This window comes from Lepidochelys kempii, chromosome 12, assembly GCF_965140285.1.
Source record: "Lepidochelys kempii isolate rLepKem1 chromosome 12, rLepKem1.hap1, whole genome shotgun sequence".
Classification (NCBI taxonomy): domain Eukaryota; kingdom Metazoa; phylum Chordata; order Testudines; family Cheloniidae; genus Lepidochelys; species Lepidochelys kempii.
In genome coordinates, this window is record NC_136391.1 from 39,677,193 (window position 1) to 39,692,516 (window position 15,324).

General features: G+C 42.5%; 1 protein-coding gene across 11 annotated transcripts in view; it reads right to left on the reverse strand.

The window, feature by feature from the left end:
- Nucleotides 1-15,324, reverse strand: part of GALNS (galactosamine (N-acetyl)-6-sulfatase) — a 79,233-nt gene that overhangs the window by 32,349 nt on the left and 31,560 nt on the right. For 10 of the 11 annotated variants that reach the window (XM_078848139.1, XM_073308197.2, XM_073308194.2 and 7 more), the window contains 3 exons: nucleotides 13,981-14,117; nucleotides 11,253-11,355; nucleotides 6,564-6,695 (listed from right to left, as the gene is read on the reverse strand). In XM_078848139.1, coding sequence (XP_078704265.1) covers nucleotides 6,564-6,695; nucleotides 11,253-11,355; nucleotides 13,981-14,117 — 372 coding nt within the window. The remainder of the gene's footprint in view (nucleotides 1-6,563; nucleotides 6,696-11,252; nucleotides 11,356-13,980; nucleotides 14,118-15,324) is intronic. The other variant, XM_078848140.1, reaches the window with a different exon arrangement.

A 15,324-nucleotide genomic window follows, 5' to 3' on the forward strand; every position in this document is an offset into this window, starting at 1 on the left:
AGCACCCACAACTCCTGCTAACTTCTATAGGAGATGCGAATGCTCAGAGTCTCTCTGAATCTGACCCAAAGCCATATTTCACTGAAGAAAGCGGTACATTTTAATTAAAAAAAAAAAAAAAAAAAAGATGTTTGTCTTTCTGATTTACAGCTTCTCGAAGTCCTGGTATTAGGTTATTAACCTGGTAATGCTAGGTGGGCTGGAAGATTTGCACTAGGTCTGAAAAAAACTCCAGTGCCCATCAAACTCTGTGGAAGGAAAAATCAGGATTTCCCCAGCAGTAGCGGTTGGTATGATGACGATAAGTATCTGGACATTTCAGTTGCTAACATCAATGGGTTAAGTCCTCAATAGCCAGCCCAGAGACACCCAGAGCTGTCTCTTCAGAAATCCAGAGCAGTTAGCTCTCTGCATCTGTGCATTTGTATGCTTTGCCAGGTTGTGTCTCTCCTGAACTCCAGCCAATTATTAGCCAGATGTCAACTCCCTAATAACTTAGAGCTTGGCCTACAGTCCTACCGGCTAACAGAACACTTTTAGCTCTGGGTCTAGCAAAAAATTTTAAGTGCTAATTTCACTAAAGAGAAAATAAAGCAGGGGGCCCCATAGACTAGCAAGAACTAGCACCTAATGGACTTGTTAAACCTCACAGGTTTACAATTCCAGCTAACATGCTGCGCTATTTACAGTACTTCATAACGCCCTGAGACATGCACAGAGACCCAGAGAGAAGGTAAGTGGTAATATTTAAATGGAGGGGGGAAAGCAGTTGTACCATTTGCTTATAAAACAACAAACAAACTGAAAGGCTCTCCACAGATGTTAGGATTTGATTGGCAAACAATTTTCTAAAAATAGCCTGTATGTTTTTAACGGACAGCTGGTCAGCGGAGCAGTTAATATTCTGCTTTTCAATAAAGCAAGAAGGTTAGAAGCCCATGAAATCCCATTTATCTGCACAGAGCTATAGATTCCTGAATCAGTGGCTGGAAAAAATAAGAGAGTTGCTTGATAGGTTGTAGCGGGCAACTAATAATGGACTTTAAATGGATACAAAAATGATTGACCTTTTAATCTTCTCGTACCATAGACTTTGGAGACTGAATGAGGTTTTAATAGTGGAAAATAGAATTTAACTTAAAAAAGATACATGGAACAGTTAGTGGAAAGGTATCAAAGCCCAGATATAACATACAAATTATAATTTGGATGCAAATCAAACAAGGTATTTAATTAACAGCCTGCTAATTGATGCACTGCTCCTCCACTGCAAATGTTTTAGTTTGAGGGAAGAATTTATTCTCTTGGGCATTTGCTTCTACATTGCTCTGCTTATATGAGAAGCAAATGGTGAAATGTAATTCTCATAATGAGGTGCTCCAGAACACGTTCCCGATTATATCCCCCAGATTCCTGAGAAATAAGGCTTCCACAAAGGTGTCTCAGAACTAACAAAAAGCTACCTGTCTCTCTAGCTTCAAAAGCCAATTCCCTCTTCAAATCTAATTTACTAGAGGGAAAAAGAAAATCCCTCAAACATAACACTCTGTGACATTGATAAATAATACCCCGAAAATGTGGCTGAAACTACCATTTACATTCTAAGGCCTTTCAACTTTATCTCCACAAATAAGAAGTGAAATACGAATCATTTTTATGATGTTCTGTGTGACATCAAAATCCAGCTGTGGCCCAGAGAGGGCCTCAAAACTTTCCTACTTGCAGATCAACTGCTAAATAAAATAATATTCCCCCTCCATCTCCACTGAAGACACTGTCCAGCATAACAACCACTAAATCAAAATACAACATCAACAGTTAAAAATGATCCTCTTAGAAGTCAAGACCCTGAGATCCAATGGGAATAAGCCTGGCATAATAAATATCTAGGTAAGTGAAAGAGAGAGGAAGAGGTAACAGCAAATGAGAGGATCCAGTACAAACCAGAGGGATGATGATAAACAGGAACCAACAGTGATCACTCTAAAAAAAGAAAACAAACCACCACCACCTTTTTGGGGAAAAACAGTAGTCAGCTGCCTTCTAAAGATAGGGAGGGATGGACTGAGCTGGACAGCAGGGGGAAGCAGGTTCCAGGTCAGACTGACCCGGAACATCAGGGTGGTTACTGAGGAAAGCCCTGATTCTGCAGTCAGAGCTGTTTGGTCCCAAAGGTCCATTGGCATACATCTGAGTGCCAGACAGGACGTTAGGGTGCTGGGATCCCTAATGGCAGGTGATGAACAAAGGCTGCTATCCATCAGGACAAGGTTCCTGGTCTCAATGCTCCAAGATCCTATGCCATGAAGAGCTTTCAAAACCAATGACTGTCAATTTAAAAATTCAAGCCTCTACTTTACTGGTGGCCAATATAAAGAACGCAGGCATGCGTAGCGTGCACACTTCCACCTGGTTCATGAGTCAAGTTAACCAGAGCCCTGTTTGCAACTCAAAAAACCAGTATTGCAATAGAAACTGCACAGGCAGATCCTGAATGCTTGTGTGGCCCATCCACTTCAAGGGTTCACTCACATTAACCTGACTGCAGGACTGAGGCTATAAAAAACATTATAAATAACCTGTTGATAATCTGAATACTATATATACACTATACCATGTGTCAGAGTACAATACACAGCAGGATGACTGAGGACACATCCATTGCCATTGTACAAGGCAAGTGAGGAGGTCTGATGGCATCATAAAGATTTTGCCAGAGCAATTAAGATGTGCTGATGGGGAAAAAAATGTTGGTTACATACAGTGCATCAAACCCCAATTTCCCATTAAAATGGACATTTCTGAGCCTCCTCTTGATGGAATACTATTGCTGAAAATGGCATTATCTGAGACACCAACAGTATCAATACCCAGTTGAAGAGGCAGTAAAACGGCTTATATTCTGGAAAATCACTTTACTATTTAAATATCATAACAGTAATTCTGCCTCTCCCAACACTTTGTAAATTCAATGCTGTTTCCAGTTCTTGAGAAGGAAACTACACAATATCCTCTATGAATAAACTGAAAGTCTAGGATGCTCCGTCTGCATTGCTTCCCTTTTCCAGAGCAAAGAATTTTTAATCAATTCTGCTTGAGACTTGGGAAGAATTTTCAGGAACAGACAATCCACACATTTGCACATCTGGACAGTGCCTCTGGTGTCTTGGGAAACATGCAGATTAGGGTTGTGTATGATGCTTGGGAGGGGGAAGTGAGATGCCGACTGTGTCTAGATCTTCCTATATCAGGATGAAAGGAATTACTACTTTTCATTCCTGCCTCACAGAAGGTCCTTCTGCCTTCTCTGCACAAGCTGGAGTGAGAGCTGATGAAGCAGACATGACTGTTCTTTCTAGATATTTGTACTGGTGAAGACTGGTAGGGAATTTGAAATCATGTCACTGTTTCAAAATGATTTCCCACTCTTCGGCAAATTAGATATTTCTTTTTAAAAGGAAAAGCTAACCGCACAGGCCTTAGAAACTAAGAGCTTTGCAGGTTTTAATGTTAGATACAGTTTTAATGTTAGATACCTGATCCTCAGCTGGTGTAAATCAACATCCATCCACTGAAATCAGAGGAGCTTTGATCTACACCATATGCATATCAGTGTTTTTGCCAAGTTCCAGATGGCCAGCTTCACTTAAAAATGAAATTCATATAGGAAAAGAATGAAGAATCCCTTTTAGGGAAGTGGGTTGATCTAATTCCTGCCCTCCCCACAACAAAACCAAAACCATCATTAGACTTATTATATTGTTTCCTTAAATAATTTTCGTTATGAGAGCCTGTTACTAACAATGCGTTTTTAACTGGCCATTGATTCCCTGCACAATTCTAATACAGTTTACTCTGCACCTTACCTGAGGTAAGATGTTCATTTACAATAAACAGTGACCTCACAAAGAAGGAAGGTAATTGCTTGTACACTGGACCCTTGCTAGAACGCACGTCTATATAGCGCGAGTTCGCATATTATGCAGTTGCGGCCACGTATCCCAAATTTAATTACTTTAATTGCAATTCATTTTAACGCGGTCCCCGCTATAATGCAGTCACCGAATCCCATGTTCTAGCGAGAGTCTGGTGTATTTAGACAAATTCTCTGATCTTTTTCCGCACACTTATAAAAACACGAGGGACATGTCTATAGCTAGTCACAGTTCTGTGCCTTGTTAGAAACAGCCAACTAAAACAGCATCAGATTACTTGCAAATAGCAACCAGAAGCATGTCTGCTAGTGGACCAGATCTCCTGGACAGGGATGATGTTTTGTACCATTGCACAATGAAGAGAAATTACACAGAGTTCCTCATATAAAAAATAAAAATAAACCTTTCCTCCAGACGGGACAAGTGGACTTTTAAGGGGACAGGAGTGTCTGCCGCTCCAGCCCCACTGCAAGCCCCTCAGCAAGAATTACTGACTGTTGATTATACGGCTTGTGACTCAATTTCCAGAGCAAATGGCCCACAGATGCTATGTCAATAATGACATGAGACAAATACAACAGTTCGCCATTTTGGGCTCCTAGCCAAGCGATGGAATCAGCACTTGTGTTAATGTAAGCCCTCTGGCGATTCATCTGCCTGGCACTATCCCAGAGTGTTCTGAATTTACAAGCAACTGTGGATTATGATAGTGGCACAGCAAACACTAGACTGTCTCCTTGTCAATGTTTCCTCATTCCAATGCTCAAAACACAGAACAACAAAATGAATATTAGTATTAGGAAAAACCCAGCTTGTTTGAGGCAGGTATCCCCAAAACTGCAGCAATCTGCTGTTTCTTCTTGTCCTTGCCACAGCACTGGAAAGCAGTGATTCTCACTCGTGGCAGTTCTCAGCAAAAGCCTCCAGCACTGGAACTCAGAGTGACCGAACACCTGAAAATGCGGGTGTTGGTTTCTCATGGCAGCTGCTTCAGCCCTGTTGAACAAAAATCGCTTCTAATGTGTTAACTGTCTGGAAGGGAGCGGAGAAAAGGGGCAAATCGAAAAGTCTCCATCGGCTCTCAAGCAGAAGCGATCAATAGCTAGCTCAGATGCTCAGAGGACCACAATCAAATGTCATTATTTGTGAGGTTCTACTTGACTTCACATCCTCCCTCACAGAAAAGGCTTTATCGATTCCTTCATGTTGATGAGAAGGGCAATCAGAACAGATCGCAGCACAAATAACCCCTTTGGCATTTTACAGTGAAACAATAGGTGTGTGTATGTACACACACACACACACACACCCTTTACGAAAAACCACTGAAAACTACTAAAGATACTAAGCTGACAGCAGAGAGGCTGAAGTTTATCAGCCACAATCCACTAAACCAAAGGGCTTTTAAAAAAATATTTTTGCAAAGATCCAGTTAAGGTCAACTCACCAGTGCTACTGAAGAGCTACGCTCTGTTGGAGTGATCTCAGGACTAAGCAGAGACGAGAACTTTAACCTCCTGGTGGCTCACGTTCTTGCCACCTCTAATGAAGCACTAAAATTGGGATTTTGGAAGGAATCTAATTACCCCTCAAAAAAAAAGAGGCAAGTAGATTCCTTCAAGAATCCACAATTTCCCCCTTTATTCCCCTCCCCCCAGCCCTGCATAAAGCTGACCTGTCCTCCCAAGGAAGGAGGGCTAAATGCAGCTTCCTCCCTCCCTCTAAGCCCTTCAGCATTACTCCTGATCAGGTGGGCAGGGCAGCAGGAGAGCAGTGAAGAGCATGAGGCATATGTATTTCAGAGTGGGTAGAGTAAATCTGCCTGTGCTCCAGGATCTGCCTCTTTTCACTGACCTCTTCTAGGCTAAATTCAGTGGTGACTAACAGTGGTATGTGATACACTACCACTTGTGTGCATATCTTGTATCCGTTTGGCATTCCATGGTTGTGCCAAACATATGCAAATTAAATGCCACAGGGATGGCAAGGGAATGCAGCAGGAAAAGCAACTAAAAGAAGGCTGTAAGGCAAAGTGGTGGGGTGCGTGAGGGGGCTAACTTACACTTGAATTGGTTTCCTGGCTACATCTCCCTTTCCCTATAAATTACATTTGAATGCCAGTTGGGTGCGATTCCTGGATTCCAAAGCCAGAAGGGGCCACTGTGATCATCTAGGCAGATCTCCTGCATAACACAGGCCATAAGACTTCCCTGAATTCATTCTTGTTTGAACTACAGCATGTATTTTAGAAAAACATCCAAATCTTGATGGTGGAGAGTCCACCACAGTCCTTGGTAAGTTGTTCCAATGGTTAATTACCCTCACTGGTAAATATTTGTGCCTTACTTCTAGTCTAAATTTGTCTAGCTTCAATTTCCAGCCAACTACCCTACCTGACTGGTAACATAGATCCTCTGACCAATTTGGACCGGATGTGTAATGTACACTGCTGTGTTCATCACTATGAGATTTGGCTGGAAGAGCAAGGTTGCCAACGATGATAGGGCCATGGAAGAGCCTACGCTCGGATAACCATAAGCACCAAAGCAAAGGACAGTACGGGCCAGATCCTCAGCAGGTCTAAAGCAGCATAGCTGCACTGATTTCAATGGAGCTATTTCGACTTACCGCAGCTGAAAATCTGGCCCGATGCCTTCCAGGTGAATCCAGTACAGGTTCTGCCACACCACTGCAGACTGTACTTCCGGTGCTCTCACAGCTTCTTTTTAAACTCCAGGGGTCGATAAGAAAGTATTTTTCCTGTGAAATCATTTATTTACTGACTCGCCAATGAAGTCTGAGACTACAGAATTCTTAAACTTCTCCTTGTCTCCTTTTTTCAGTCCAAAACCAAATCTAATTCTGGAATAGAATACATATTACTTCTCAAATTATTTACAAATATAAATATATTCTCTCAGTAAATTCACTTTTCTCTGTCCTATTCATCAGCTCCTGGATGTTAGACAATTCAAACTGCATAAACATGAACCACTTGTAAATCACAAAGGCTTTTTATTGTACGAAGATGGCAGCTAGGTAAATATTCCTCATGTGAGTGTCCCATGTAATTTACAGGCAGGAGTGGTGTGTGCCATCAAGTCCTTAGTCTCACTTATTTCTACTGAGTGGGTTTATATTTCTTTCCCTTATGCTATTCAAGGGAGTAGCCGTTCATGAATATAAGTTATCTAAATAATCAAGTAGAAATAGCAGGGAAGATAACACCAAATAGTCCTACAGTGCTAATAAATAGATTACAACGATTTATGGGAGGAATTGGATTAGAAAATACTGCCTCTGGAGGATAAAAAAACCCAGAAAACAAAAAACCAACACATTTCATCTTTGTGACGGATGACATAAATTTGAATCCCAAACTAGAATGCAGATGATGGGTACCAGTTAAAGCATGTTAATGGCATGAGAGTTTAATAAGGCAAAGACACTATAAACCAGTGGACTGCTGGGATCTTTGCAGTGTAAATATTCCAAGTGCCATATGGGGAGAAGCATGCACAACCGAGTTATCTCCCGGGGTTAGCTGTCTGTAAGCGTCTCCTCTGTGCTCCATTTTACACATACTTTATTACTTAGCTGCCTAATGCTGCAATCAAGCAAGTAGCTTTCCAGGTTAGAGGCTAAAATTCCTAAACTTGCACAAATTCTTCTTAACCAAGCCTGACGGTGAAAAGCATGGAGGTGTTCAGAAGACACACTTGGGGCCAGAAGGATAACAATGTGATGTTTTCCAATCCTAACATCAATTGGATTCTGGTTTGCTCAGTGGCATTTCCAGGTTTAAAAATCTTAAAACAAAGGCATACCAAGCATGAATTAAAAATAGTGTAAGTTGTCTGTATTTCGGTTTGGCAGGATTCGTTTTAAATTGATAGATGCTGGTAAATGTCAATTTCAGCTGACACGGAAATCAACACAAAAAAGCATCCATCAGTAACGGCATGAGTACAGCCTGCTCCTCCCCCCACACGTTGTACCTACAGGGATCCAATGTCACTGGCCTTTTGGCAGCGCAGTCATGGGAGTGAACGAGCAGGGCCATGACAGCAGATTGCTTCCTGCACAGTGACATTGGATCCCTGCAGGAGCAAGGTCAGGGGGAGGCTACAGTCCTAGCAGGAGAGCATAGGTGCTGGAATTAGAGGTGCTGGGAGGGCTTGCTGCACTCTCTGGCTTGAAGTGGTTTTCCATTATACGCAGGGTTTATAGTTTGGTTCAATGGCTCTCAGCACCCCCCCTGTACAAATTGTTCCAGCACCACCGCATGGCAGAGCGGAGACTCCCAGCCAGGCTTGTGCGGAGTGTGTCCCCATCTGTGGGGGAGGTCACCCTGCTGCTGAAAGGCTCCTGCCCAGGGACAAAACCATTCAGTAGCGGGGTGGCCTCCGCTGTGGCTGGGGGCTTTCCTTCCTCCGGGCCGTTCTGACCAAAGCGTCCCGTGCCATCCTGGCCAAGGGTTTCTGCTCTGCCCTCCCACGATTGCAGCCTACTCCACATCTTGCACGTGCAGGGATCGGGTGTCACCGGACTGTGACCACGCGGGGAGTCCTCTGCAGCTCCATTCTCATGGCCCCACTCACTCACCCACCAGCCAGGTGTGTGGGAGCTGTTCGCAGGCAGGAACTGTTCAGCAGTGGGGTAGCCTCCCCTGCAGCCAGGGACTCATCCTCCTCTGTGTAGTCCTGGCCAGGTGCTCTCTGCTCCAGGTCAGGACTGCAACCTCCCTCGCACCTTGCACCCATGTTTTGGGCCCCTCAGTGGCACAGGGAGCCCTCTACAGCCCTGCCCCAACCCTACCCACCACTTAATATCAAGCAACAGTGAAAATTTAAAAATAAAAATTGATATTAATAATTAAAATTAAAGAAAAAAATTGAATTCTGACAAGACTATCTATATTTAGTAATTTTCCACTCTGCCAATTAACAAGGGGCTTTCAAGAGCAAATGAAGGTTTGGCTGAAACATGAAACAATGAAGCAACTCTACAAAAATAACAAAATACTAAATTATCTGTAAAGTAAACCTCTTGAAAATAAACAGAGTTGTTTTGATATATCTGGACAACCCCAGGCCTGTTTAAATGGTTGCAACTCCAATAAAGATGATGAAACTGTACCAGCTTTCACCAGATCTGACTTTGGCCCCATCATCTTTATGAGTGAAAGGCTTCCAAGTTCAAAGGGAGTCTAATACATCTCCACATCGGACTCAGATAATCAGGTAATGAGCCAGTCAGGAGACCCCACCATTAGACAAGGTAAAAACTTGCCTTATTAGCCAAAAGCCCCAGTGGCTTGGCAAGGCAAACTCATCTGTTCTGTCGACTATCAGGATTTCTAATGTCACAAAAGTGTACATTAAAAAGTCCATTTGCAATGAAGCCAGCAAGCAAAACTGGCCCCTCCTACTCTGCCAAGATAACTCCAACCACAATATAAATATTACTGATAACAAAGCAGTAACAGCAAGGAGGAACTGTGTAGCGGTCATGTATGACAAGCTTGCAAAAAAGAAAACAAAAATCAGAACAGTAAAAACATTCTGCATTCGGATTTATTAATTTATTTATTTAAAACTCGTGAGGGTTGTAATTAACGTCTGGAGGACATGAGAGGAATCGGAACAAATTTCAGCCCCAGCTTCCTCTGCATGTTGTTAATGGCTATTCTGTCCACTAATGTGCTCCAATTTTACCCACATCAACCACATGTGATACAAGCGAATTTTTAATCATCTCTCTGATGTACAGCATAATTACTGACTTTAATCAGCCATAGTTAAACAAAGACTTAGAAAGAAAGAAATATTCCTTAATTACACAACTGCCACTGCTCACAGTAGGAGAGTCTTTGAAATGAGTAACTGGTCTCCATTATCACAGCTACACACATATTCAGACATGTACAAACAGGCTTAGATCAGTGTAGGTATTTATTTTTTTCTGAACTAGGTGTGTAAGTGTGTGTATGTGCTTATATTACAATGGACAGCAGTTATTCACATCTGACATAGTCTTCTTTCCCAGTGTTCCCACTCACAGCGAAAATCTTCCACACTCTTTCCATGTCACTTGAAAGATCCAAGCTTTATTCACATACAAGTGTCAACAATAGATTGCATCATCCCCTTCACAAAGGGTTAACAATGGCATAAAGTATGCGATGCATTTTGGGGGCCAACTTTCCCTCCCAGTTGGTAAGTCTCTTTGGTGCCATGTAAAATTGCAACTTTGACTCTTTGAGCCTTACAGTCTTTCTAGATACAAAGTTTACAGCCATGAATGTAAATTACTTCCTTGATGCTGCCTCTACCCCATCCCCGTCGCCCTGAGTATACAAACTACATGCTTGTTTTCACATCCACAAATGCCAGTAGCACTTTGTTCTGCACCTGTGAAGCCCTGAGGGCCTACCATACATAACAAATAGTAATAATTTTACAAACAACCCCCTGTACCACCAGCCTGCTGTTGAAATTGCTGAGAGCTGTGCCATAGCATATTTACTTCACTTTAAGGGCATAATCAGCATGGCACAATTGCAAGCTGCCATTTGTGAAATGCCCCAGAGTTTATTACCCAAGTTTGGAACAAGAAAGATACAAAATCAGAAAAACAGCAAGAGCTTATAACTTATAACAAAGGGACGATCAACTGAGAGAGCTCAAAAATGTGCTAAGTCTTAGAATGATTTAGGTCTGAGCATACTTTTGTAAGAGATGAAACACATGTGCTCTGTTTTCAGCAACTGTTGTTCTCTGCACAGTACAGCTGCTGACAGCTGGGCTTCCTTCCCTCTCCATGCATTGCTTAGCAAAACAGCCTTATATTCGTTTAAATAGTGAGGGGCATTGAATTCCTCATATCAGACACTGGATCCATACCAACAACTTAATGTAACACTCCAAATGGTGTGACATATAAGCTTGGTAAGAACTGGTCATGAAAAGATGCTGAACATCACAGTATATTAGATGCTAAAAAAAACCAACCACCCCAACATCCAAAACAACCCAAGAGGACAATTTTCTGTTATTGCCCTGGAATGACATTGACTTCAATATGAAGGTGCTGAAATACTAGTCTCCTTCCTCCTTTCACTTTTTAGTACAGATCCAGCAGTAATTACACATCAATGTCTCCAATAAATGGCTGGTTTAAAATGGAGCGCAGGGACATGCCAATAATTTCAAATTCCCCTTTAATGGGTTTTTTGCCCCCATGACGAAAATGTCACTTGATGCAAGTTGGGAATGGGGAAAATAAACTAAACGAGGGGGGTTTGTTTTCTGTTACCTGACTGAACTGCTCCCAGGAGTTGCTCCAGGTCCAGTAGTGAGCCTTGTAAAGCCCAAGTCTTACTGCCATCATCTCGTTGCCACGGTAATAGAATATCGGCCTGACAGGGAAGCAGAAGGGGGAGGGGAAGTGCAGCTGCATGAGAAATGCAATGTGCCTAAACAAGTGCTTGGGCAGGCACACTGATAAGGGAGACAAACACTTTAATGGAGTCTGACTTCCGATTCAGCTATCAGTCAGGAACAGGCTGCCTTCTAATAGTCTCCACTGCAAGGGTTTCAATTAACATTTTTTAAAGTGTTCATCAAGTTGAGAGCTCACATTGCGCAAGAATGAAGCATTATACAACCGGGCTGCCAGTGATTGTTAATCCTTGAACTATCAGCCCCTGTAATTTTCTATCGAGCGTGACGATTTAAACACCAAATGTCTCAGAAGAGTGGGGTGTGTGATGGGAATTCACAGAACATGTGATGCTTGGTCTCCTGTTTATGGCTGGGGACAGCTAGAGAGCACCAGACTACCAGCTGTTACTGTCATACAGGCTGATTAGCCAGAAAAGGGGGAAAACGGCATTAAAGACGCATTCTGCTTTCCACTGCCATCTCAGAATGCACCCAAATCACAGATCATAGCACTCCAACACGCTTTATATTCCACCCCCATCAATTTCTCAAAAAGCCTTCCCTTTAACTTGGCCTAATGTAATTCTGGATGCTGCCTTTTCTCAAATGCCAAGGGGTCTCAATTTAGGGAGCACACTGGGGATATATTGGAAAACATATTCCATTCAGAACAGTTAATGACCTGCTCCCCCTTTCAAAAAATGTTGTGGTGAGCTCAGCACTGTCCCCCCTCTTCCCTTTGGTTTCACTGACAAAGCACACTGTTGCTCTTGGAATGGAAGGTGAAACTGGACCACTCAATTTCTGCAGAACTGAAGCATCTTTCAAGGGCAGACTCTGTTGGTAGAGTTCCTCATACAAGGACATCCAGCTTGGTCAGCTTTTTCCGGTAGTTATAGGCTGCTACATGAAGCCAGAAAGTTGGTCATCATCAGTTCTGAATCTGCAGCTTTGGTTTGGACTCAGAATTCCTATTTTGGAAGAACTGTCCGGTTCTATGGTGCCACCTTGAAGACCATATGTTTACGGTAAGAGAAGGTTAAAAATCTCCCTGACTGAAGCACAGGAATGGTCTTAGATCCCTTCTGTTTTGAGTATGAACTACAGTCTCCATCACTCCCTGCACAATGAGTGTCTTCTACTCTTTGTATTTATGAGGAGCTTGTGAACAAAGGGGAAAAACCCAGCTTATCACACAGGCCCCATTCCTTTTGGTCCACTCTGTATGCACCAAAAACTCCTAACGGAAAATGGGAGTGAGGGGGGTTGCAAGAATGCAGAACGGGGTCCAAAATGTTCACACTAGTGAAAGAAAAGGACTCACTCATCCGGTTCTCGCTCACCCATAATACTCATTCCTCGAGGAACTTTCTTTAGTTGAGCGTGTTTGTATAAGGTCTTCTGTTTTAAAAAACAATCTTTTCCATCCCCAAATCATCTTTACTGTTCCTGCTTTCTTAGCCAAAAAGAATGTTAAAATCTAACCCACTGGAAAAGAAACATTAATGGAGTTTTTGGCTTTGGAAGACCTGACCTGGTTCACCTTGTGCACTGAAGTGACAATTATTGTAGTGCAAGTGGCAGAGTAATAAAATGTTCGCCTCTCCAATGAAAAAACTCATTTATGTCAGTAAAGAACCTCTTCAACCTTAAAGAAACAAAGTAATGCTAACTGCAAACATTTCACAGCACTCGCAGATCCAGTAACGCCCTAAATTAGACACTAGGTGAATCACCTGCAGAGCTACGCAGGTGCTTTCTGCCCTAATGGGCACAAAAATAGCTTTACCGACCTAAGGTTCAAGGTCAACACAGAAGAGAACACAGATGAATCCTGCAAGCATCCCTGTGCCTTTTTTCATGCTCTCCCCTATTTATGGAACATCCTCACTAATTTGATTTGTCAGGCTGCTTCCCTCTGCTCAATTAAACCATTCCTGGAAATACTCACCAGTTCTACATTGCCCAGGACAGGAAGTCAAGCATGTTCCCTGTCTAATCTTGTCTCGTTTTAACACCCAGCCCACCCTTACTCCCTGCTGCTCATTATCCCAGCTCTTCAAGTCAAGTCTAAAATTTGGGCCCAACCGTGAAAAAGGATCCACACAAGCAGAGCCAGAGGAACAAATGGGGTTTCAGTGAAGTCCCTTTCCAGGATCAAGGCCTTTGACCATATGCTCTTTCAGGCAGTGGCTGTGTTTTGTGAAGGACCCAGACACTCTTGGTTGCTCCACAGTAATAAATAATTAAACCTCCTTTCCCTAACCAGGTTAGAGTTCACGGAATTTAACCTCACTGTGACCTTATGCTGTTCCAGGGATATGTGCTAATCCCTGGACAACTGAATCCATTGGAATCCATTTCATGGCAGTATGCTGAGTTTCAAGAAATCCCACCTCGCTAGCTCCAGCACATAATTAGCACAGAAAGTAAATCACTGGTTCTCACCCCAATTCAGCCATCAGGAACATAAAGTACACCAGGCCTGTTTCTAAAGTAATAATAATTTTAAAGAAGGGATTTTTAAAATAAACAAATGAATTCTGCCCCCCTCCAATAACCACAAGGGAGGAGCTGTGAGCTCCATGCTCAAAACTAACCTGTCAATTAGCTTGCCCTGCAGGATGGCAGGAGAAAGGTCAATACCGTCAATGTGTCGGTCACTGGGAGGCTGCAATCCAGCTAGGGAGAGGCTGGTGGTGAAGAGATCCATCACGTTACCCATCTGATGACTCACCTGAAATCGACAAGACAACGAAGAGCGTTTGCACAGACCTTCCATACAAATTCAAGCAGACGAGGCTGCCTGCCTCTCCGCTACAAAAGAGCTGCTTTCTCAGTCCCATTCCTTTTTTGCATCTCTCAAAATTTCCCACTTGGGGCTTGATCCTGCTCACGTAAGAGTCATATGCAAAGTCCCCATTAGTTTCTAGAGGGCTGAATCAGGCCCTTCCTCCTTTCATGTTGTTTTTTATGGAATTTTTTTTTAAAACCTTTCCCTTTATTTCACCCACTTTCCATTCATTCATTCATACTTTGTGGCGCTTAGAGCCCCCCTGGTGTGCACAGGCAAATTATTACTCATTTTGAGATTGAAAAATCAGTATTCCGTATGAAGTCCCCCTTGATTTATTCCATCCATTGGCCCCCTCCGGAGCCCTGCACTGCCAGGAGTGAGCTCCCAGCAAGTACAGAAGTGGGTGGATGTGGAGTGATCTTCAGGGCCCAATGACCTCATCTGCAAATAGTTTTCAACAATTCTAGAATGGTGAATCTGGAATATTTTAAAGTATTTTTTATCAGGAAGGAAAAACCACCATTTTTTCGCTTTAGTGGGTTTTTTTTTTTTTTTAAAAGAGATTTTTAATTTTAACTGGTAGCCATATTTATAATTCCTTCTGTCTTAATTATCCCAGTTTTAAAAACAAGCATCACACACAGTATTTGTTTCCACCAATTACCTTCTGACTGATTTTCTCACACACACACGCACACCCCTTCTATCTTTCTGTGCTATGCTACTATGTTAGGAGACTATCATCTGCCTTGGGATGGGGAATTAACCGACATTACACAAAGTTGAGGGAGATATCTTCAGTCAAGTGAGAGAGTATGAGCGCTCTGCGCTAAGATGCATCAGTACCAGATGTGACACAACAGAACCTTCCCAGGCATACTGCAAACTCGGAAACAAGGAGCCATGTGACACAATTCAATATACTTGTACAGTGGAAAAAAAACATTTTATTTCTTTTCCATCCAAGGCAGATTCGCATGTTCTACCAATATACCAAGGATACCAATATCTGTCATAACATGATGACCATCAAAGCCTGCCTTATCCATGAATCTTCCTGCTAATAAGTAATGATCTCCATTTACTAAGCTGACACTAAAAGTGTATTTAAAGCAGCGATCTCAAACTCAAATCACTATGAGGGCCA